At 41.8% G+C, this 24,137-nt stretch overlaps 3 protein-coding genes across 7 annotated transcripts in view; 2 read left to right on the top strand and 1 right to left on the bottom strand.

The window, feature by feature from the left end:
* LRRC39 (leucine rich repeat containing 39) overlaps positions 1 to 3,433 on the top strand; it is a 46,137-nt gene extending 42,704 nt beyond the window's left edge. Inside the window, exons 8-9 of one of the 4 annotated variants that reach the window (XM_088481977.1) lie at positions 446 to 588; positions 918 to 3,433. In XM_088481977.1, the coding sequence (XP_088338103.1) occupies positions 446 to 588; positions 918 to 937 (163 nt within the window). In that variant the 3' untranslated portion in view covers positions 938 to 3,433. Of the gene's footprint in view, positions 1 to 445; positions 733 to 917 lie in introns of those variants that run through there. The other 3 variants (XM_088481978.1, XM_088481976.1, XM_088481979.1) reach the window with 3 other exon arrangements.
* Positions 176 to 20,656, bottom strand: TRMT13 (tRNA methyltransferase 13). The gene is made up of 11 exons (XM_088481975.1): positions 20,333 to 20,656; positions 13,903 to 13,949; positions 13,729 to 13,795; positions 11,594 to 11,653; positions 10,239 to 10,308; positions 8,851 to 8,957; positions 5,914 to 6,081; positions 4,253 to 4,319; positions 4,106 to 4,180; positions 1,567 to 1,942; positions 176 to 1,445 (listed from the first exon to the last, which is right to left on the bottom strand). The coding sequence occupies exons 1-11, from the start codon at positions 20,522 to 20,524 to the stop codon at positions 1,256 to 1,258; spliced, it is 1,419 nt and encodes a 472-aa protein (XP_088338101.1). The 5' UTR covers positions 20,525 to 20,656; the 3' UTR covers positions 176 to 1,255.
* A 127-nt stretch (positions 20,657 to 20,783) lies between these two features.
* SASS6 (SAS-6 centriolar assembly protein) overlaps positions 20,784 to 24,137 on the top strand; it is a 30,676-nt gene continuing 27,322 nt past the window's right edge. The window contains exons 1-3 of one of the 2 annotated variants that reach the window (XM_088481981.1): positions 20,784 to 21,106; positions 21,749 to 21,809; positions 22,504 to 22,688. In XM_088481981.1, coding sequence (XP_088338107.1) covers positions 21,036 to 21,106; positions 21,749 to 21,809; positions 22,504 to 22,688 — 317 coding nt within the window. In that variant the 5' untranslated portion in view covers positions 20,784 to 21,035. The remainder of the gene's footprint in view (positions 21,107 to 21,748; positions 21,810 to 22,503; positions 22,689 to 24,137) is intronic. The other variant, XM_088481980.1, reaches the window with a different exon arrangement.

Below are 24,137 nucleotides of genomic sequence, written 5' to 3' on the forward strand. Positions count from 1 at the left end.
TTTAAACTGTGGAAACAACTATAAAAAAATTGTTTAGTATGTAGGGGAGAGTTTTATTATATATTGATCTTTCCTTGTTAGACCAGCAATAAATGCTGAAAATCATTCTAAAGTTGCTCTCAGTGTGCTGCCATACTAAGGTGAATGTTCACTCCACAAGTTTACCGAATACAAATTCCTGTTTACATCAAAGTTTTTTATTTAAAATTTCCTTATCCATCAACAAAAAGATAGGCAATTAGTGAAGACACTTCCCTGAGGGGATTTACCTCAGGATTTCAGCCAGAAACACCTTGCTAGTGCGTCCATTTCTGAGTTATTTAAATTGATCATAATATAACATGTATTTTCATGTATGTATTTCAGAGTGAATCAGACTCAAAGAAATGAAAGAAAGACCCACACATAGTAATGTTTTTTAAAGTAAAACCCTCTCTTCTGCCAGGTTCGTAAACTTCAGGGATAACCCATTGGAGCTTGAGGTTACACTGCCCCCAAGTGATGGAGAAGAGGAGGAGGAGAGAGAGCTGTTTGGGCTACAGTTCATGCATGCCTACATCCAGGAGACCCTAAAGTCCAGTAACTCAGGTACAGTCATAATAATGGCACCGTGTTATTCATATATCTATATACTGCACTCGCACCACTCTGTCAGGTTATGCCTCCGAGGTATTCTTTAAAATAAAAAACAACATTAATAATAATAAAACATCTGTAGTCATAATAGTATACATGAGCTCCAGGCAAATGCATTAACACACTGACATAACTAATATGTTATATAGAGAGTATATATGGAGAAGATGCATGTCCCTACTGTACAGTCTGTGGGGCTGATTCAATGAGCTGCGAGCAGCCGCCAGAATGGAATATGAGTCTGATTTTCTGCATCATGCAATAATTGTGTTATATTTCAGGTACAGAGGTGCTGCCTTAATTAAGAATATGAAGAACAATGACAAATCTGTTGAGTGGTTGGATGGAAACATCTCTATTGAGAAGAACAGCCACAGATCGTCTAATAACTTTCTATTATATCTTTCCTCCCACAGCTGTATGAATCTGACTCTATCTCCTACAATGGACTTCACTCAGGCAGTGGAGAAAAAAAACATGGCTTCCAAAGGCTGGTTGCATGAGAAACCTTCACCAGAGCCAGAAATGTCTGCCATAGTCAACCTTATGACATGTGTAGACGTTTGTTGCACAGCACGGTAACGGATGTCTGAAATAAGATGGTATCCCTGTAGAAAAGTTAGGATTTTGTGCTATGTAACTGAGGTACTGCTGCCAACAAAACATTCTCTAATGACACCTCAGGATCTGTGTAATACTCTAGGGTTGCTTTATACCCCATCTTTCTCAAATAGTCTACACGTCCATAGTCGATCAGCAGCTTGCAGAGACGTCCTAAGTTCTCTCGCTCCTCAACGGTAAGAAGCAGCCTGGAAGATAAAGAGACAATTACCTTTACAATGTGAATAAAGAGAGGCCTGCACGTCACGTATGGAAATTGTATTCTACACTACAATATAAAGACTCTCGAACAACCAAGACATTCCTCACCCTTGGACAGCCTCTAGATTACAGTCCGTGCTCTTCTGGTCAAGGTCATGCTCTTCTTCATCATCAGGCTCTTTTTTGTCACCAGAGATGTCTACTTGGCTTGGTCTCCTGGTACCACAGGTAGCCCAGCTGGACATGCGCTGGAATAAACCAAACTCCTTCTGCCCAAGTCCTAGCATCTGGAAGAAATCTCTGCCCACATAGTGGTGCCAATCACAACGGTGGTGACAACAAAGAGCAATGATGATCCCTTCTACATGGAACCTTTTAGCTGGTTCAGTTTCCTTGTTGTTTGTTGGTTCTGCTCTGGGGCGTTTAGACTGAGGTTCTCCTGCTGGATTAGAGTCATTCTGTACAAGACAGCGAAGTGCCAAGTCTGCAAATTTAAAGAGAACGGCTGATGTGCAGAGAAAATAGAGTATATAATGGAAAATAAAAAATTCACGTACCTTTCATAGTTAATAGCATAATGCATGATGTACATGATGTACAGCTAAGCTTAACGTAACACTATAATATGTCTACTCTGAGTTTGTCATTTTTAGTTTTAGAATAAATTCTAGTTCTCAAGTGCCAGCAATGGCCACACATTACAAGACTGTTAAACCTGAAATAAACGTTTACGGTATGTAGTATGAAAGGGCCGCTTGCAGCAAGAGCATGTGCCTATTTATTTTATACCAAGGCAGAACTTAATGTTTGACATTGTATACCTTAAAACTACAGTTGTGTCCTCAAAACACCCATCCTGTTTGCGCCATATGATGCGAGATGTCTGGTGCGACTCAGACGCTCCGCCAGGGGTAGTGATTCCATGACTGCGTGGTTTTTCCTGAATTTTTGCGTCTTAGTTGCATATAAATGTGCTTATATTGTACTAGCTCCTTAGGATTAGTATTTTTGTCGCAAAGGAATTGGTATAAAATGACAGATTAAGCATAACCATGCGTTGTGTGAGGCATGGCGCAGCTCACTCGTATCAACCTCTGCTTTTTACGCAGATTGTATACTTTATCCTGAATTATGAGTCATAATTTATTTATACTGTACTCAGGGGGAGATTCAGCAAATCTCGGAGAGGGATAAAGTATCAACCAACTAGCTTCTAACTATCATTTAACAGGCCGTGCTACAAAAATGACAGAAGCTGATGGTGTTTATGACCAACTTCCAACAACCAGCCTTATTTTTCTCCAAGACTTAATAAATCTGCCCCATAGTACTTAGTATTAGTATTTTTGTAGCAAAGAAATTGGTATAAAGTTGAAGTTTAAAACGCATATAAAAAAAATAAATAAATGTTGTAGCTATCTGATGCAACTAGAGTACAAGGGGTATATTTACTAAAGTGCGAGTTTTTAGAAGTGGTGATATTGCCCATAGCAACCATCAGATTTAACTTATCATTTATCTAGTACCTTTTAGCAGATAATAGCTAGAATCTTATTGGTTACTATGGGCAACAACTCCACTTCTAAAAACCCTCACTTTAGTAAATATACCCCTATCTGCATGTAGGTTGGCACACGCTAATGTTCTTTGCTATGTGTCATTTCAGCTGCTCTCACTAGATTTGGATGTTTAGCATTTTCCCTCCTGTTATTGATATATTCTACATTACAATATTTAACAGTTGGGCCAGTAACGTACAATGTTTTCTGTGGTTTTACTGAATTTAAATGCAGATAACTGAAATAATGTTACAAATGTATGCATTAAAAATTTAAATAAGTGATTACTGTCCCCTAAGGAGATGCAGCATTTCTTCCAATAGAGAAGATGTGTAGACAATATAACTAATATGGCCCTTACTGTGGCCACATACAGATGTGTCCTTATACATCTTTGCTGCAGTCGCCCCTCTTAGCTCTGCTAGCGCCGGGCATCTTTTTTGCAAAAATGTGTCTAAGTCGCATGTGATGTGACTAGGGCGAACCAGCAGACTGTGCCGATTAATTTAATATATGACCCTTGTATATCTGTGTGTGACTGAGTCCCTGAATATATATACAAAGTGCTATAATGTAGCGGTCACAGCTTTTTTCATTCCAAGTTCCCTTGTGCTTCATATACAGACTCAGATGTAAACAGATATACAAGAGTCACATATCACATTAATCAGCACAGTCTGCTGGTGCGCCCTAGTCACATAGCAACTTAGATACGTTATCAACAAAAAAGACGCCCGACGCTAGCAGAGTAGCACGGGACTTCGCAGACCAGGCAAGTCGCGCTGTGTGGCGTATTGAAGCTAGATGTATGAGGACACATCTGTATAAGCTATTTACAGTGATTGTGTGTGTGTTTGGGTGTATATGTCTGAGAGTTGAGGTACAATATTGCTGGTCCTTCTCATTTATCCAACTCTCTCCTGCACTGGTGTATCACTGGCTTCCACAGAAACAATTGCTCGATTAGCTAATCACTATTTATAAATTTGTAAAGAAGAACATATAATACATTGCTATAACAACTCATTCCAATTACAGAGAGAAATTCAATGAAGAAAAACGCTTGATTCATTGTAGAGATCACTGACCTGTTCCTGCACCACAGAGGTGTTTTCCAATTCCAACGACTGGAAGCTGCTTCTGCACAAGACTGGGGACGCGATCTGAAAAGAAGACACCGTACTTGTTTTATGCTCTATCATTTGCCCTACTCCCCTACTAGTCACCCCACTGACCTAAACACAGGTGCTGGATGTCAATATGGAGCCTCTCAAAGTTTGATTTCTTCTGCTTCCCATCCACCTGTTGCCAAAAACAGATTATCTGTCATTCACAGACATAGGATGACAGGGAAAAACTCACACAAGACGACAACTTTCCATTGAAATCAATACTTTTAGTATGAATTTCAGCAAGTATTGGGATAATGGTGTTGAATACATATTCCTAAAATAGAAAAAATGCAAACATATTTCTGGGTTATTGAATAATGTATGCTTATTTTTAGCTTTACAGATAAGGGGGTCTATGTACTAAGCCTTGGAGAGAGATAAAGTTGATGAAGATAAAGTACCAACCAACCAATCAGCTCCTGTAATTTTTCAAACACAGGGCCATATTCAATTAGCGGCGAAAACGTATGTTTGTTTTTTTTCACCATTGGCGAAAACGCCAGTTTTCGACAAAAAAAGGTGAAATTTTCATCCAAAACAGGCGAAAAAAAATAACTGGAGAAAAGTTTTCCCCATCCCAGACCAGGAAAAAAAAAAAAAAAAAAGCAAAATCCCTATTTTTGGCTAAAAATGTGGGGATTTCTTTCAGTACCCTTTGGACACCCCTCTAATGATAAATTACTGGAAACTTTTTTTTATAAGTTGTGTACTTTGGTGAAAAACGGGTGTGCAAATTTTGGGAAAAAATAAAATAGTTGAAAATGCTTTTAATGTATTGGGTCTTTTCGGGGGGCGGTATGGATGTGCGAAGTGTTATAAACATTGCACGCAGTCGCAGCAGGCATTTTTTTAACGGTTTTTAAAATTGTGTTATACGACATGAAAATACACTTGCATCCATTTTAACGTACCCCCAATTTACATGGAACAGAAATTTTCTGGGAAAAAATTAGCTTTTTATCAACGATTTATTTTTTTCCGCCCAAAATTTGCGCGGTCCTTTTTCGCCAAAGTACACAACTTACGATTTTGTTTCCGGTAATTTATCATTAGGGGGGTGTCCAAAGGGTTCTGAAAGAAATCCCCACATTTATAGCCAAAAATAAGGATTTTGCTTTTTTTTTTCTCCTGGTCTGGAATGGAGAAAACTTTTCTCCAGTTTTTTTTCGCCTATGCCATTTTTGCCTGTTTTGTTTGCGAAAATGTTGCAGTTTTTTCGCGAAAAATGGGTATTTTTGACAATGGTGAAAGAAACATCCGTTTTCGCCGCAAATTGAATACAGCAGACAGCCTGTAAAGTGACAGTTAGGAGCTCATTGGTTTGTACTTTATCTCCGTCAACTTTATCTCTCTCCGAGGCTTAGTACACAGACCCCAAAGATAGATGGGTAGAATGTACAAATACATTACAATACAACACAGTGGAAAAGTACCCTACTCTAAAATGAAAGAAGTTGGCCATTCTATCAAGTACTTTCATGTGAATGAGATCTATTACCTCTTTGTTAGAATTACAGTGTAAACACAAGTTACGGATATGAGAAAATGGGGCCTATATTAAATAATTTTAGCACATTAGTATGAAACAGAAATTTGGCGGAAACATAATGTATAGTGCATATCGCTCATATGTAGTAAAGCATCTTAGGGTTTGGTGAACGCAGAAATACTCACTGCCATTAACACAGTGTGTTTTCTTGGGAAGTCAGCGTACAGCCTCCCACCTTAAATCTTGTGGTGGCTCTTTCCACCAGAAAGAAGTGGACACAGTCAGCATCTTCAGTAGCAATGTTCACCCAGTGGGACAGCTTCCCTCGTCCTGCTCCAAACTCAACGTAACAGTGAGAATCGCCCAGCAGACCCAATCTCTCCAAGTGACCCAAAATAGAGCCCTGTGGATAAGAGAACACTCAATCTAACTAACCATATAACTCCCTACTATACTTGATGCTGACCCATAGCATGTCATGCCATGTTTAACCATTACCACACACTTAGTCCTAATATATATGGTTAGTGTGGGGTTCTCTTGTGTTTGGGAATTCCCAGGACACCCTACATTTTTTCTCCACCCATAACACACAATACTTATTTTGTCATCGTTTAATCTTCAGATGGACCAAAATTAATAGGACAAGAGGAAAACATGCTCCAAATAACATTTTTACTTTATCTGGGTTGTAAAAGGAAGTATGGGGTGACTCTTCTGCTCTCACTCACACAGGTCATACAGACCACCTGGACTTGTCAGCTCTATACAGGACAAGAGGGAGCTGTCAGACTTGGGGAGAGGAAGACATGGGTTTAACACCATCCAATTAGCATAGAGCTAGGGTGAAGCTTAGGGTTTATAAAGGCGCTGTTTTCCTGTGTGTGGGGTGATCGATGCTGGACAAGCTGGCAGATTTAATAGAGAGGTGAACTACATTAGATTAGAGCTAAAGCTCGCCAAGGGAGAATTGGGTGTTTTATGTGCGACATCCTAACAGTAAATTGCAAGATTGTTTCACCAAAATATACTTTTTGTCATATTGGAACAATAGAATTCAATTAGCCGCCATAATGCGATAACTTAATGCACTTTAAGTTATCGCCCCCTTCGCAGGTTTTTACCGATTAGCACGGCTATGTGCATCCGCGTTTTTCACACAATCCGATTACAAAAGTTGTGAAGCGCCATTCGCATGATAAGTTTTCGTGTAAAAATGGGGAAATCTGCCTGTACCCCCAAAAAAGCCAAATGATATGGGATAACAATATAAAAGTGTATTAGTGGCTATAATAAAAATATTTGGGGTTCTTAAATGTGTCAAATGGCTGTTATATGCATGTCTCTAAAACAGTGAAATAATGATAGAAAGATTGTTTTTTTTGGCAAAATAAATGTTCTGCTTAAATTGGGGGTGCATTAAAATGCATATAATTATATATTTGTGTCATTTAAAGACACTTTAAGAGAACCTTCAAAAATACACCTCTAAAACCCACCTGCAATCTTAAAAACACCTGTCCCACTCATACAGCACCCCCATATTCCTGTCCCACTCATACAGCACCCCCATATTCCTGTCCCACTCATACAGCGCCCCCATATTCCTGTCCCACTCATACAGCACCCCCATATTCCTGTCCCACTCATACAGCACCCCCATATTCCTGTCCCACTCATACAGCACCCCCATATTCCTGTCCCACTCATACAGCGCCCCCATATTCCTGTCCCACTCATACAGCACCCCCATATTCCTGTCCCACTCATACAGCACCCCCATATTCCTGTCCCACTCATACAGCACCCTCATATTCCTGTCCCACTCATACAGCACCCTCATATTCCTGTCCCACTCATACAGCACCCTCATATTCCTGTCCCACTCATACAGCACCCTCATATTCCTATCCCATTCATACAGAACCCCCATATTCCTGTCCCACTCATACAGCACCCCATATTCCTGTCCCACTCATACAGCGCCCCCATATTCCTGTCCCACTCATACAGCGCCCCCATATTCCTGTCCCACTCATACAGCACCCCCATATTCCTGTCCCACTCATACAGCACCCCCATATTCCTGTCCCACTCATACAGCACCCCCATAGTCCTGTCCCACTCATACAGCACCCCCATAGTCCTGTCCCACTCATACACTACCCCCATATTCCTGTCCCACATCAATTAACCAATTTTCCTGCATTTTTTCACCCCAAACATGACATATCATTATTGGCCAAATGAAGCTTATTAAAAAAATGATTATTGCCTAATTAGTCATTATGGAGGGTGTCCCAGTGGCTCTGATCCAAGTCCCAACATTTTGAGGCAAAAATAGGGGTTTTGCACAACTTTTCCCCCATTAAGGATTTGGTGCAAAGTTTCTGCGGCAAATGGTATGAAAAAGTAGCGGCTAATAGGATTGCACGATAACTACAAACTCGCATGATAAACTTTTTTTTTTTGCGGAAAAATAGCTTATGTTGGCTAATTGAATCCCCCCTATGTTATCAAAGCTTAGACATCAGAAGGCTCTTCAACAAAACTCTGCACACGGAACAGTAGGACAACATGGAAATGTACCCTTGGGGAAACAAGTCAATGTTATACTACAGGTTGAGTCTCCCATATCCAAATATTCCGAAATACGGAATATTCCGAAATACGGAATATTTTTAGCATGACTGAGAAAGTGAAACCTTTGCTTTCTGATGGTTCAATGTACACAAACTTTTTTTAAAGCACAAAATTATTAAAATACAGTATAAAATAACCTTCTGGCTGTGTGTATAAGGTGTATATGAAACAAATAAATTTCATATATGTACACAAACTTTTTTTGATGCTCAAAATTATTAAAAATATTGTATAAAATGACCTGCAGGCTGTGTGTATAAGGTGTATATGAAGCATAAATGCATTCTGTGTTTAGATTTGGGTCCCATTCCCAAGATATTTCATTATGGTATGCAATTATTCCAAAATACGGAATAATCCGATATCCAAAATACCCCTGGTCCCAAGCATTTTGGATATGGGAGACTCAACCTGTAGTAAGAACAAAATACATTATTAATTATAAGTAGTTTTACCATGTTCTATAAGACAAAGTTCTGTTTTATTTATTAAAAAATATGCCTCCTACAGGAGAAGACGAATGCTATACCTGCTGCTTGAGGTGCTTGGAGGCAGTGTCTCCATTCGCTGGCTCATTCAAAGCTTCTTGTAATGCTGGATGCAGCAATCGCTTGTCTGGCAGTGGGGGTTCTAGGCCTGCATAGAGATTACACAAGTAAATGATATTTGTACATAGAGGGGCAATTCAGAGCTGGCTGCAATTGCATCACATTGCATGCATAGAACTAATTGTTCTAGTTATCTTTGTGACCACACCGTATCCATACACTTGGTTACATAGGCATCATCATCATCAGCACCCGCTAGGACCAGCCCTGTCCTTGGTACGAGAGATGCATTTGAATTTAGATGCACCTCTGTGTACACACACTGCCCACAGATACTTCTACAAGCCACTGAAAAGCCCTCAGTCCATGTAGCCAACATAAGAACGCCGTAACTGGGGTGTGATGTGCAAACTACATGGTAAGTAGAGAAGTTGCCCATAGCAACCAATTCACTTCTACCTATCATTTTATAGTATGTACTTTATAAATGCAACCTCAAATCACCCACCCACCTACTTAATTAACAGAATATGTAGCTGATAGTATGAATGAGAGGAAACAAGCACAGAGAGTGATGGGAAGGGGGTGGGACTTGGACTCCACTAACCCACATGCAGCAGTTACTACAAGACAAAAGTTACGGCACTAGAGAATTAATGGTAAAAATCTATAATGTTTTGAGCCAGGAAAGGATCACGTTCCTAGTGTGCATGATAAAGCATCAGGACTGTGGGCCTGATTCAGAGCCGAATGCTCTGACCAGAGCGCTCGCTCTGAATCAGGGCCCTCCTCCATGAAAATGGAGCGTCCTCCTGGACGCTCGCATAGCTGTGGGTGACCACCCACAGCTTATGTGAGTGTCCATGATGAAGGTCGCGATGGTCAAGGTCATCGGGCTTGCGACGGAGACCCTGCGGTAGGGTCTCGCTGCCGCAAGCCCTGGAGTGATTTTGGCTCTATCAGAGCCAAAATCACTCCCACTGACATCACTAGTGATGTCAGTGGGGCCGGCTTCAGAAGGTAGGCGTTCCCATCTGGCAGCCACGCCCCGGCACGCCCACCAAAGGGGGCGTGCTGTCAATCAACATCGACAGCACGCCCCCTTTGGTGCGAGACCCAGAGCGACGGAGAGCCCGTCGCTATCCGGGTCTCGCGCATGCGCAGGACGGAGCTCCCTCCGTCGTGCGCATGCGCAGTGGGGCAACATCGCCCCGCTTGAGAGCGTCCTGCGCTCGCTAGCGGGTCTGAATGACCCCCTGTATCAATTATTATTCTGTAGGACTAAGGAAACAGAAGTGTACATTTGAAATGAATGCATCAATAACAACAATTTTAAATCAAAGTCACTGAACAGTAACTGTTCACTTACCACTAGTGACCTGCACCAATGTGTCTGTCAGCTTCTGCAGCTCTTCTCTGGACAGGGAACTAAGGCACACCTGAAAGTACCATACATATGTAATGTGATCTATGCTCAATGCCTTTAAAATTAGTATAAATTGCTGTAAAAATTAAAATCCATTCGACAGCTACTTCAGAATCTACTATATACCAAAAAAATACTGGTGCCTCCTGTTTTTATTTCTCTGATTACAAGAACGTTGAGTGCCTTTCTGCCGTACCATATTACAGCCATGGCCAAAAGTTTTGAGGATGACACAAGTATTGGTTTTCACAAAGTTTGCTGCTTCAGTGTTTTTAGACCTTTTTGTGAGATGTTACTGTGGTATACTGAAGTAAAATTACAAGCATTTCCTAAATGTCAAAGGCTTTTATTGACAATTAAATTAAGTTTATGCAAAGAGTCAATATTTGCAGTGTTGACCCTTCTTTTTCAAGACCTCTGCAATTCCCCCTGGCATGCTGTCAATCAACTTCTGGGCCTCATACTGACTGATGGCCATCTATTCTTGCCTAATCAATGCTTGGAGTTTGTCAGACTTTGTGGGTTTTTGTTTGTCCACCCACCTCTTGAGGATTGACCACAAGTTCTCAATGGGATTAAGATCTGGGGAGTTTCCTGGCCATGGACCCAAAATTTTGATGGTTTGTTCCCCGAGCCACTTAGTAATCACTTTTGCTTTATGGCAAGGTGCTCCATCATGCTGGAAAAGGCATTGTTCATCACCAAAATGTTCTTGGTTGGGAGAAGTTTCTCTTGGAGGATGTTTTGTTTCCATTCTTTATTCATGGCTGTGTTCTTAAGCAAAATTGTGAGTGAGCCCACTCCCTTGGCTGAGATGCAACCCCACACATGAATGGTCTCAGGACGCTTTACTGTTGGCATGACACCATCAGTCAGTATGAGGCCCAGAAGTTGATAGACAGCATGCCAGGGCGAATTGCAGAGGTCTTGAAAAAGAAGGGTCAACACTGCAAATATTGAATCTTTGCATAAACTTAATGTAATTGTCAATAAAAGCCTTTGACACTTATGACATGCTTGTACTTTTACTTCGGTACCATAGTAACATCTGACAAACAGGTCTAACAACACTGAAGCAGCAAACTTTGTGAAAACCAATACTTCTGTTATCCTCAAAACTTTTGGCCATGGCTGTACACACATACACATACACTGTATATTATAGCGGAGGTCTGCTAATGAATTTCAAAAGATTTGCTTTGATGACTGCATTAGGAAAAACATAGCATGTGCTATCAAAGTATGTTTTTTGTAGTGTAATGTATATTTACTGTGTCATTTTCCATGTCATACTGTACCTGTCCCTTGTAGGTATCTATATCCACAGCTCCAGAATTGATGTTTTGCACATAAAAGACCTGAAAAACCAAACACAATTGCTCACTAACTTTTCTATGTGCATCAGACCTCTGCCTGGAAACATCTGATTGCTTCTGCTGTATCTCCCCAACCTCTGCACAATAGCATATTGCCTCTGTAATCCTCCCACTAGTGCAGCCTTATACAGGAGGACACTCAGTGTATGTCAGTGCGACCCTGGAGTGCAGTAATACAGTCTACTAGGAGAACATTTAAGTTATGGCAGTTTTAGAGTGGAGTCTCATAATAGGATCTTTTACGCTGCACATATATAGGGGGAAATGTATCAAATCATAGTTACCCATAGCAACCAATCAGCTTCTACCTATCATTTTATAGCATGTACTTGATAAATGCTAGTTAAAGCTGATTAGTTGCTATCTGCAACTTCTCAACTCTTTAGGTTTGATCCATTTTGCTAATAACGTGTTAATACCAGTGACGTGCGGTGAGGTAAATGGCTGAGGAGGCACTGGCTAGTATCAGAGCCATATTTACATACACATACTGTTATATAAACCTGAGGGCTTATGTGGGCATTACACAAAAGTGCAGCAGTATATAGTGCTGGAAATTTAGTGAGTTTTGGTCAAAGATGTGTGGAAAGGTAGACAGGGGAGGCAGTGCCTCACCTGCCATACACTTTTTCTCCAGAGTTTGTACTATAAAAATTATTAGAATAATACAAAGAAGATATTTATAATATTTTCTTCAAATTTATTTTATAATTTTTATAGTAAAAACTGTGGAGTATGCCTAAGTATGACAGGAAAGGCTCTGCCTCACCTGACCGCACATCACTGGTTAATACCTGCTATTGCTTTTGTCTGAACTACTGGCAAATGGGTCTACTTTTTACAATCTTTCATTTTCTAGATTACGTCTCACTTGCAATATACAGGATTCAACACACTAAAACCACAGAGAGAAAGCTGTGCCTATGTCCACAGTGACTCTTTCTAATTTAAGTTCATATAATACATGGATGAGAAAATACTTGTAGAAACTGCTAATATATCCTTATCTTTGGTAACATCCCTTTTTTTTGGTTCTTAGTGATGTAATAGAATAACAATGTCCATAATATACTTTTTAGTTGTTTGTACACTGTGCTTACAAAATCCCTACTTCCTCTGTGCTTAATTCCTCAGGTATGCATCATAGTACTGACAAACGGATATTACGTCTGACATAATATGGATTGTCCTAATAAATATTATCACACCTGTGCCACTGCTCTCCTCGCCATGCACCCCTCCGGGAGCTACACATCCTAGTTTGTTTTCCTAAACTTGCCTCCCACCCCCCCACCCCATTAGAAATAGACCCCGCCAGTGGACATAGATCCTAAGAACAACCACCCACATCCCCTTAGTAGTAAAAGAGACACTGTTTTATCACCCAACTATCACCATGTAAAATGCCTGTTTTTTTAAATATAGGTTACCCCTCTCCTCTCCAGCATCATATTACTTTCTTTTGCAGAGATCAGGCAAATAGAAAACTTTTGCCCCTTGCGCATGAGTGCGCATGGCATCCTGGGGTGCGATTCCGGCAGTGATGTTGGCAGCCATGATTCGCTGTATCACAGCTTGGGGGCTGGGAAGTCAGAGGAGATCCGTTCTGCGCATGTGCAGAATGGATCTTCTCTTTAAAGGAAAGGGGACGCAGTGGGGCGGGACGGTTGCCTCTGTCAGCTGAAACACAGTATGGAGTTTATTATTTCTTACATAATTATTTTATAGTATCCACTTTTGTGAATTCTCTTTTTAATGATACCTTCCACTATATATAGAAAATAGGAAACCAGGTAACCCTCCCCATTACCTGAAGCGAAGACTGGATTGAAAAGGATTGCATAGCATGTTGTCCATAACCTTATAAAGGAGCTCTATGTGTGACTATAAACAGTCTTCTGTAGTACAAAGTGCTGACAGACAAAATGGCTTTTGACTTTAGCTGTCAGGGACGGTTTTTGGGTTGGTGAGTAAATTAAAAAAGTTGCCCAAAAGTGGACAGCCCTTCTTTTAAAGACTAATGTGCATAGGTGTAATAAACACTCTTATTTACGTACTGGCTTAGGTTTTTCTCTTGAATTGCACTTCCTTAGGTGTTTTTGGAGCTGGTCCTCATACACTGTGCTGAAGGGAATATAGAAAGACATACAGTGTACAGCTATATGTGGATTTATGCTGGGAAATGTTTGCAGATTACAGTAAATAGACAGGATCACATCATGGAAACTCACTGTTTCGGGTCTAGAGGACAAGGGATCCGATTTCTGCCGCTCTCCTCCTAGGGAAAAAAAAATACACTTCAGTCATAGTTTTCAGTCCATCTTTTAAGTATACTGTATTTTATTTCTCTGTCGTAATGGAATTGGTAAAACTGCTGGAGATTTTGGTTAGAGAGCAGAGACAACAATTAATTTACCTGAGCTTCGCTCTCTTCATTCAGATTTATAATAGAACTTTAAATAGAGATAACTGATCCTTAAGTAAGGTAATATAATTTTTTGTGCTTACATTAAATCCTTTACTTTAAGTACATTGGGAAACACTTGGAACACTTTGTGGTACAGTGGGTGCAGGAGGGGTGCAGACACCACTTAAAATTCTAAATTATTGTCCAGTGGCAAACGCAGGATTTCTAGAGGGGGGTTTCCAAATGCTTGATTTTAGAGCGAGTGTGGCCAGTCCATGAAGAGGGCAGAATTAGTACTTATCCAGGTTTAATATGTTACATACAAAGTATATTGTAGATGCGGCAGTAGGTCCATCCTGTCTAAGCAGAATGTTTTTCTTCAGATGTGGGCATCATTCCAGAGCATTGGAGCAAGCCTGGGAGTCTGGGGGAGCGGCAGAAGAACCTAGCACTGCCTGGACATATATGTATATATCGGTCTTATGTACTAGATAGTGTATTATTATACAGTATTAATAATTAACCCTATTGATGGTCTATATCAGTGCACCCCTAACAGTGCATGTTTTCCACATGTCCTAGTTGGTGCACAGGTATATTTATTACTAGCTGACACATTTTAAAAGATCCACAGGTGGTGCTAATCATTTCATTTGTGATACTGAGAAGAACATGCAGCACTAGTAACATTCTATTATATTACTATTTCTATTGTGGTCATGTTGTGTGCTGGGGAGGGGGGTTTCCAGGCAGACGGAAACCCCCCCTGCATTTGCCTATGTTGTCTATAGTTCCACCCCCATACCCAATGTTTGCTGGGAGAACTTTGGTTAGGTTTAAAAAAGAAGCAACAGAAAGGATTGAGTGGAACAATGTATTTCACAACCATCAAACCAACCACTTTTGGCTGAAAAGAATCCTTGGTCTGAAGATCAGCCCGATCCTCAAGGAAAATGAGAAATGTCGACCGAATTCCCAGTTCTGAAACTTTGCTAGCTGAGCAAATAGCGAATAGGAAAACAAACATTCTTCCTATGGAGGAACTTTAACTCCACTGAATCTAAATGCCCAAAGAGTGGCTGCTGCAACTAATTCAACACCAGATTTAAATCCCACTGAGCTATAGAAGGCTACACAGTACACCATGTAAAAACATATGGATGTAGGTTAATGAGGCCAGCTTTCTTTGAAAACAACTGAAAGAGCTGAAACTTAACCCCCCAGGGAATAAAACATCAACCCCCTCCATCCAGACCCTGTAGCAGCCTGAATAACAAAGCATAAGGTTGGTATCTGACAATTTTGCGCTTAAAAGCCGCTATAAAGGGGTGTATATCCCCCTGGTGTTATCCTCACCAAGAAAAACATACATGAATAAAACAATTGGACAACACCCCTCTGCACTTTTAAAAGAAATAAAAAAATAACACTTATCTTAATGTTGCAATGTCTTGATCTGTACAGACCAAACTTCTTCGCAAAGATATTTTGCAACAAAATGAGGTGTGTGTTCCAGTGATCAAAAGCATGTAAAGATACAAACACAAGAGATCTAGTGCAGACAATTCAGAACCAGTGTCTCATTACGGTAATGCCTAAATCCCCTTCATGGAGAGGACCCGGACATCATCAGTTACTGTCCAATGTCATTCCCTACCATCCAAGTGGGCATAGAGGGGGAATATAACCTTGTGGCGAGCCTGAAGTGTGGCGTGCGCAGCAAGCCCACGAGGGGACAACTTTTTTCGTTAGTTAGCCTTAATGGGCATGGAACTGCACTTCCGCCCTCACTCACGTCGCTTCCAGGTCTCTAGCATGAAGGGGAAATAAGCTCAACCAGACAGATCAAGCATATGATCAGCTCAGTTTCACAACCATGTGTATCTCTTTAATTAAAATTGGAACTTTCAAAGATAAGAAATGTTGTAACTTCTGTTACAATAAAAGGGAAAGGAGTTCCAAATAAAATAATATTTTTAATAAACACGATCCAAGTTGCAAAATCCATGTATGAATGAAAATCAGGTATTCATTCCTGGACAAAAGTCTTTCAGAGACCCGTTTTTGGCGGGAAAAATCCAAACTTGGCGGAAAAATTCTAACCAATCCGAGCCTGCACATCCCTAGTTCTGAATTGTCTGCACTTGTGTTTGTATTTTTGCTAAATATATTTGCAAAGTAGTTTGGTCTGTACAGATCAAGACATTGCAACATTAAGATAAGGGTTATTTTTTATTTCATTTAAAAGCGCAGAGGGGTCTTGTCCAATTATTTTATTCCTGTAGCAGCCTAGACAATCTAAAAGACAGTGCAGGAAACCCCTGGCTTCCACACCAAGAGATGTATGTCTTTTTGGTACTTTCCGGCTAAAAATGGATCCTGGCCTTAAGTATGATCTAAATCACATTCTCAGACAAATCCTTCGGTCTATGGATCATGGCTCAGATGTTGTAAACGGAGGGGGCAGAGGCTTAAAATGTCTGGCTTTGGCAGAGGCCGCCAAGATGTGCCCACGACTAGAAAGAGTGTCCATGAACCATGCATGGCCAATCCGAAGCAACCAAGATGACTGAAGCGCCTCCTGTTTTTACTTTCTTCAGCACCCTCGGGAGCATCTCCACTGAAAGGAACTAAACAAAAGCTCCAAGACACTGACATGGAGGTTGATGAAGAGTTTAACGTATGCCTGCTTATGCTGCAAATGCTACAGAATCAAGCATATGAAAGCACATTTTAAATTATTACTGAAGAGGTGAAACTGGGCTGTAATGAGGTGTTTTCACTTAGGCAACATTCAGAGAGCATGGAGATGCAACTACAGGCTATGCAGAGTTGTACAGAAGTGTAAATATATAGCCAAGTAGTAGATGACAGAAGTGTAAATATGCCTGTTTCTAAAGGAATCATCTGCACCAAATATAGGCTGATGCAAGTATGCACAGATGATGAAAAGTAGCAAACCAATTGTATGGATAGGAAGTGGGTGCACTGCAAAGAGGAGTTCTACTCTACATACAGACAAATAGATGCATTTATTTATTTGCATGCAATGCGGGAACAGGTGTACCTGATTTCTGTCCAACACTCCCAGTTGCTGTCCACAACTGTATCAAGCCACTTGCATCTACCAGAAACAGCTTCATCACATCCCAGGTTCTAGCAAAGAGCCTTTGCACCTTGTTGTACAACTGAGACGTTATCGGCATCTGATGGAACCAACCATTCTACTAGCCTAAGAAAAATTTCCGGATGAAGGAAGCATTCCTCAAGATGAAGATCTGTTTCTAAGTTGTTTACTCTCGGAACGAACATGATGGTGTTAGAACACAGTGGCACATGAGAAGGGAGCTGCCACCATCCACTCCCACATCTTGGAAGCCTGTCAAATAGCAACTGGGACCCTAGTTTATATACTGCAGTGGTCACATGACCACATGGTCTATTGTTCACCTGAACACTTCTGTGAAGGTATGTTTTCATTGGGTCCTAAAGTTTAAAAAGCAAGGAGGGATTAGTCTCCCTGCCATTGATAGTTTCTGCTCCAGTGGTTACTACCTGAGGTCCTGGATTCGGTTCCATATATTACTCATTATTTTGACTGTGGCTTTCATTGTTTGGGGCAAATTCAATTAGCTGAGGGTTGTGTCGCTGTTGCTTCTCTCAGGTTAAGTGCCTGGAGCTATTCAATTAGAGACCCATGATCACCCCGTAAGCAAGTTTGTGGCAGCAGTTAACACTTATTTCTGCTTGCACCTTTTTCTTCTAGGCAGGTAATAACTAGACAGAAATCTGCAGGGCTAAATGTAATAGGGTCCGAGTTTTGAAAATATGCGAGTATAGAGCTATACTCACAAATTTTTAGAACTCACCCTATGTAAAAGGGTGTGGTAACAAGCAAACTTGCATGTTTCTCACACCCTCACAACTTGCATCCAGATGTTTTGCCATTGTGAGGACACAACTCGGCTAATATAATAGAGTGCAAATTTTTAACTCGCACACTATTACTGACCTAAAACTCACAAAATTATAGACCTGCATCAGACTATCGAGTATAGCCTGAGCAGATGCGCGTTACACAGAAACATGCACAGATCCCCGAGATCCGTGCATGTGTCTGTATTAAAACACAGCTTTTCAGAGCCGGTCCTGGTTGTGATAATATGAGGGGGGGAGGATGGAGACGTAGGGTTCCCCCATACTTTCATCAACCGACACCAGGCTCAGTGAGCCAGTCCTGGTTGTGGAAATATGGGGGAAAAATTAGTAGGGCTCCCCCATATTATCCACAATCAATACCAGACTCTTTCTAGCGGGGGTGTAATGCTGCAGCCGTGGGACACTTTCACCGGCTTCCCCAGCCAAAGCATTTATCACCCCAAGCTAGTCAGCCCAGGCCAGGGTTCCCTGGGGACCCCCCAATATGGCCTGGGGTACCCTGGAGAGGGGGACCCCAATATTATGAATGAGGGAAGCAGATCTTTCACAAAACAGAGAGATTGAGTTGGGAGAGATTTTAGGACAAGTGAAGAGATGCATGTTGGTGTAGTTTTGTTGAAAGATTAGTGTTAGTAAAAGTATTTTATATTGAATTCGGTAAAATACCAACAACCAATGTAGGGACCCACAGAATGGAAAAGCAGTAGAAGAATGTTTCTGTGAGCAAAATCAGTCCAGTCACCCCTTTCAAAATAGATTGTTGGAGTGAAAGTCTGGTTAGGGGAACACTTTCAATTGCAATAGTCCTTATGAGAGATAAAGCTCCATATTCAATTCCCGGGGATGAGTTGTCGCAATGTTAAGATGCATACACACCCATACATTCTAACTCTGAATCAAGGATAATGCCTAGCTTGAGTGGTAGGGTTTCATTTTGTGTTGTAAACAGAAATAAAGATGTCAGGTAGGTAGCTTCTGATGCTGGCAAGAATATAATTAGTTTTAATATTAAAAGATTGAGTTTGAAGTGGCAAGAGGACATTCAAGATGAAATGGCAGAAAGACAGTCAGTAACATGGGCCAACACAGCTGGTAGAAGATCTGGAGAGGATGAATTTTGTTAACATCTGCTTGCAGATGACACTAAAATCCGAAAAAGCTTATTCTTTTTCCAAGATAATTGGTGTACCTAGAGAAGAGGTGCTAGGTCTGAGCCTACTGGTATGCCAACTTTCTTCTCTACCTCCATCCTACACCCTACATATGTTACTACCCTTCTCTCCTCTCCTGTACCCTACATATGTCACTACCCTAATCTCCTCTCCTGTACCCTACATATGGCACTATCCTAATCTCTCCTGCACTCTACATATGTCATTACCCTTCTCTCCTCTCCTGCACCCTACATATGTCACTACCCTTCTCTCCTCTCCTGTACCCTACATGTCACTACCCTTCTCTCCTGTACCCTACATATGTCACTACCCTTCTCTCCTGTACCCTACATATGTCACTACCCTTCTCTCCTCTCCTGTACCCTACATATGTCACTACCCTTCTCTCCTCTCCTGTACCCTACATATGTCACTACACTTCTCTCCTCTCCTGTACCCTGCATATGTCACTACCCTTCTCTCCTCTCCTGTACCCTACATATGTCACTACCCTTCTCTCCTCTCCTGTACCATACATGTCACTACCCTTCTATCCTCTCCTGTACCCTACATATGTCACTACCCTTCTCTCCTCTCCTGTACCCTACATATGTCACTACCCTTCTCTCCTCTCCTGTACCCTACATGTCACTACCCTTCTCTCCTCTCCTGCAATCGCATTGGGATTACGGACGCACATAAGAATCCATCGCAAAGTCTATTTGGGGGTGGTAACAGGGGGGTGGTCAGAAAAACGCAGGCATGTCTGTACGTTAGACCGCTGTTATATGTGTGTGCATAAATTAGCCACTGCGATTGCATACGCAGCATCAGAGCCCTGTGTGCAAGGAGAGCTGCGGAGTCTGCGGCTGGTCAGATCTACTGCAAGGGCAAGACGGCCTCTTGATGTAAATCGTGTTACCGATATTTACGCAGGTATGCGTCGTCGCACGCAGGTAAGAAGGCAGCATATGCTCCGGTGATCTTTGCACACATTAGCATATTTTCACAGCTGCGATCGCATTAGCATCCATCTCTGTATCAAGCCCTGTGTCTCCTCCATGTACATCTTAGTGCTAGTACTCTCCTATCTCTCCCACCAGTGCCCTATGCATGCCAGCTCACACATCATGCTGCCATGTCTACTCATTCATACATTACCTGCACATTCCCTGCATGCTCCCCGCAGAACTTCTTCCCCTCTGATACGATCATCTTACAGTATCGTCTCTTTCTCTGCACGAAGTGACTGCACCTTCCCGGCATAGGACCTCCAGGTGGGTTGGGGTCTGTACATGGAGGATCTCGCTTCTCTTCTGCTATAGAATTTAACTGGAACTCTTGAAACTCCATCAGTTCCTGATTTAGTGCATCTGACCATAGCCTAATAGCCACTGTGCTTCTTTCTTTTACTACGTTGAACGTTCACTTCTCCTAAGGAGAATCTCCTTCAGTTCAGTCAGCTTTCCCTCTATTCTGCCCGTAACAAAGATGTCCGAGCAGGGAGCGACAGCGTATACAGCGCACTTACGTACTCGGAAAACAACTCTACCACACTCAACATGGCGGCGCTGGGTCTGTGGCGCCGTGACGTCACGCCGCACTGGACGCAGCAGGCGGTTGATTTGGAAATTATACCGCGACACGACAACACAGAGGCTGGTACTGGTGGGGGCGGCTGCATGGAGAGGGGGGTATTAGGCAGCCTGGGCTAAGTGAGGACAGAGGGGCAGAGGGGCAGAGGGAGAGTCGCAGGCAGCCCGTATACGGGTGACAGCGGAAGGGGACATAGTATACAGTACGTGCTCAGCGACTGATCTGTCTTCCCATCGAACAGGCCCTAAGGACAGGGCAGGCCTGCAGGATGTCTCGGGTTCAGGAGCTACTGAGCCAGGAGATAAAGGTTCTGCTTCGGAACCAAGACTGCAAGGACAGGTAATCTGCCCATAACTGGTGCCCTGGAGTGAAATGCCATCAGTATGTTTCCTGTTTCTTCATTCAATCAGTGCCAACATGTTCAACAACTCTGCAATAATCAGATAACCTACACATCAGCTACTGTCCCACCCATACAGCGCCCCAGTCACACAGCACCCCTGGCACACAGTGGAACAGTCATACAGCGCCCCAGTCACACAGCACCCCTGGCACACAGTGGAACAGTCATACAGCGCCCCAGTCACACAGCACCCCTGGCACACAGTGGAACAGTCATACAGCCACACAGTAGGGGTATCTTAGTAAGAAGCCAGTTTACATACCAGCATGTCTTTGGATCATAATACAAGTCCAACAGCAGCCACTTATTGGAAGATATGTAACATTTTTGCCATGTCTGGTAAAGGATGCATTCCAAGATATCATTATAGATTTTTTATTTTATGACCTATGAAAAGTGTATACACAGAAAGCATCCCACACTAATAGATCAATTATTGCTATTGAAATACGTAATATAATTGCTTTCTCCTTGCTGATTTTTTCCTACCTAAACTTTTTCTGCACCTTACATTTTGATGTGATTTCTTTGCTTTTTTTCTCTGCTATAAAATGTTTCCATGTCCTAATCTGTTCCAGACGACAGACTGTCCGAATCTGCATTGAGCTGCGCACATCTTCAATGCCTGTCCATAAGAAGGTGTGTATATGTATGTGACTTTATTATCTGGTCATCTGAGTATGGCTGATCGCTCCCTTATTCTGGAAAGATGGGCAGTACTTGTTCATTACACTGACATTACTTGACTCTGCTTTGTCCTCCAACCCATGTGGCAAACACTCTCTGCTACTGTCTGTCCATACTTGTGTCTATCGGGATATGCGGTCCTTGTAGCAGGCAGTTAGGGGGTCTCGGTGGTGATGTGAGACTTTGTTCAAACGTGTTTACCATGGATGTTTTTTTTTTAAGATGGTCAACAAGCTTAGTCACCTGTCAAATATATGCACATGCAGTTGCTTTACACAGACACACATGAAGACTGGATGGAGAACACTGAAGATATATATATATATATATATATATATATATATATATATATATATATATATATATATATATATAATGTTTTAGATCTGATGAAGTGAAACCTGTCACTGTCTGGTGTACAGTATGCATCACTCATCTGTTCTTATTCTGTGTATCTGCACAACTGTAGAGTACAACTTTTCTTGTGTCGAATGTAATTTCCTAGTTACTGTTTGCTTTTTTAAATAACAATTTATACAAATGTGTATGCCAGGGATGGATGCAAATGTAACTAGATGCTTAATTATATTTTTTCAACTTGTATTGTATTTGGTCTTGTATAAAAGAATTACTCCCTTCTGTGCAGGACCTGGTGGTTCGTATGACCGATGACACTGATCTTTTTTTCCTCTACAACCTTGTGATATCTGAAGAGGATTTCCAGAGCCTGAAACTACAGCAGGGCCTCTTAGTGGATTTCTCTGCATTTCCCCAGAAGTTTATTGATCTGCTTTATCAGTGCATCAATGAAGAAAACAAAGACGTGCCTAGGTGAGGATTTGCTCTAGACTAGGTTTTTAAATTGTTTAAAAAAAAATGTAAGTTTTTATAGGCATTCTGAGGAAGAAATCAATTTTTTTTTTTTTTGCTTTTTTTTTTTACATTTATTGTGTGAACATTAAGGGGGCGATTCAATTCAGCAGGCATTGAATAGCACCAGAAGGGAGCTCCCGGAGCTTTTCAACTCACTGCAATGTTTACTCCGACGGGAAGCAGTTAAGGACGGAGAATGCCGGTTCTCGCGAATTATCCTGGTTGTTTAGTCACAAGAACGAGCATTCTCGCGGCCGGCACTTTAGTCGGACTAAGCATGCGCTAAATTGAATACCTCCGGGAATTCCCGCTGAATTGAATCGCCCACTTGGAAGGATAAGAGAGATTTTAGTATATGTTTTTCATGGTGCATTTTCTAGGGTATTGATAGATATATCACAAATCTGGGTACATGCAGCTTCCATCCTAAAGTACTGCATGGTTAGCACATTCTGATCACTTGTTATTATCGGGATGTAGTTATCAGACCGGCGGATAGCATGCAGCCGTTCTGAATCCTGACACTGAAAGTCCGACATGGGATTTAAGATAGGCGTCAAAATCCCGACGCCTATCTTAATCCCGACGCCAGAATCGAGAAGGACGCTAGCCTGAACAAGGTAAATCCAGGGCGCCCTTAACATTAGCTACGGGGGAGTGTTAGGTTTAGGTAGCGGGGTTAGGTATGGGGGGGAGGGTAGGCTTAGGCACCACTGGAGGGGGGGAAGTTGTTAGGGAGGAAGGATAGGTTTAGGAACTAACAGGGAGGGTTAGGGGGTGGGGAGGGTTAGGGATAGGCTACAAGAAGGGAGGGTTAGGGGAAGCATACTTACCCGCCCCCTGTCGGGATACCAACCATTGGGATGCCGCTGTCGGTATTTTGACAGGAGGCATCCCGACCTCTGGCATTACATACCGATTCCAGTATTGGCATGTAAATAATTACTTGTATATATAATTTGGCCTTTGTACATGCATGCAATAAGTTTTAGTTTCCCTAGATGGTTACTAGAGGTGAATTAACTTTAGAGTAGGGATGTGCAGGCTCGGATAGGTTTGAGTTTGCACGTTGAGTTCGGATGTTTCCCTCCAAAAAAACGGAACTCAGAAAGAGGCTAAACGTCATCTTACATGGACGAACATCATCATTCCTGGACTTTTGTCCAGGAATGATGATGTTCGTCTATGTAAGATGACGTTTAGCCTCTTTCTGAGTTCCGTTTTTTTGGAGGGAAACATCCGAACTCAACGTGCAAACTCAAACCTATCCGAGCCTGCACATCCCTATTTTAGAGCTACATTTTTCCAATAACCCCACCATCCACATAGAAGCGCAGAGGTTCCATGCTTGGGACCTGCACGGATCAGGAGATGGGTGCACATGCTTCTGTCTGCAACAGTCTCTTC

Source organism: Taudactylus pleione, unplaced genomic scaffold, assembly GCF_031769625.1.
Source record: "Taudactylus pleione unplaced genomic scaffold, aTauple2 ptg000017l, whole genome shotgun sequence".
Taxonomy (NCBI): domain Eukaryota; kingdom Metazoa; phylum Chordata; class Amphibia; order Anura; family Myobatrachidae; genus Taudactylus; species Taudactylus pleione.

Bases quoted from the DNA above. Each gene is read 5' to 3' on its own strand.
- TRMT13 (XM_088481975.1), bottom strand. From the start codon at position 20,524: ATGGAGTTTCAAGAGTTCCAGTTAAATTCTATAGCAGAAGAGAAGCGA. The intron at 8,958-10,238 runs GTAAGTGAACAG...ATCTCTATGCAG, and splicing joins ATTGGTGCAGGTCACTAGTG to GCCTAGAACCCCCACTGCCA. The intron at 4,320-5,913 runs GTGGGAGGCTGT...TTTTGGCAACAG, and splicing joins GAGCCACCACAAGATTTAAG to GTGGATGGGAAGCAGAAGAA.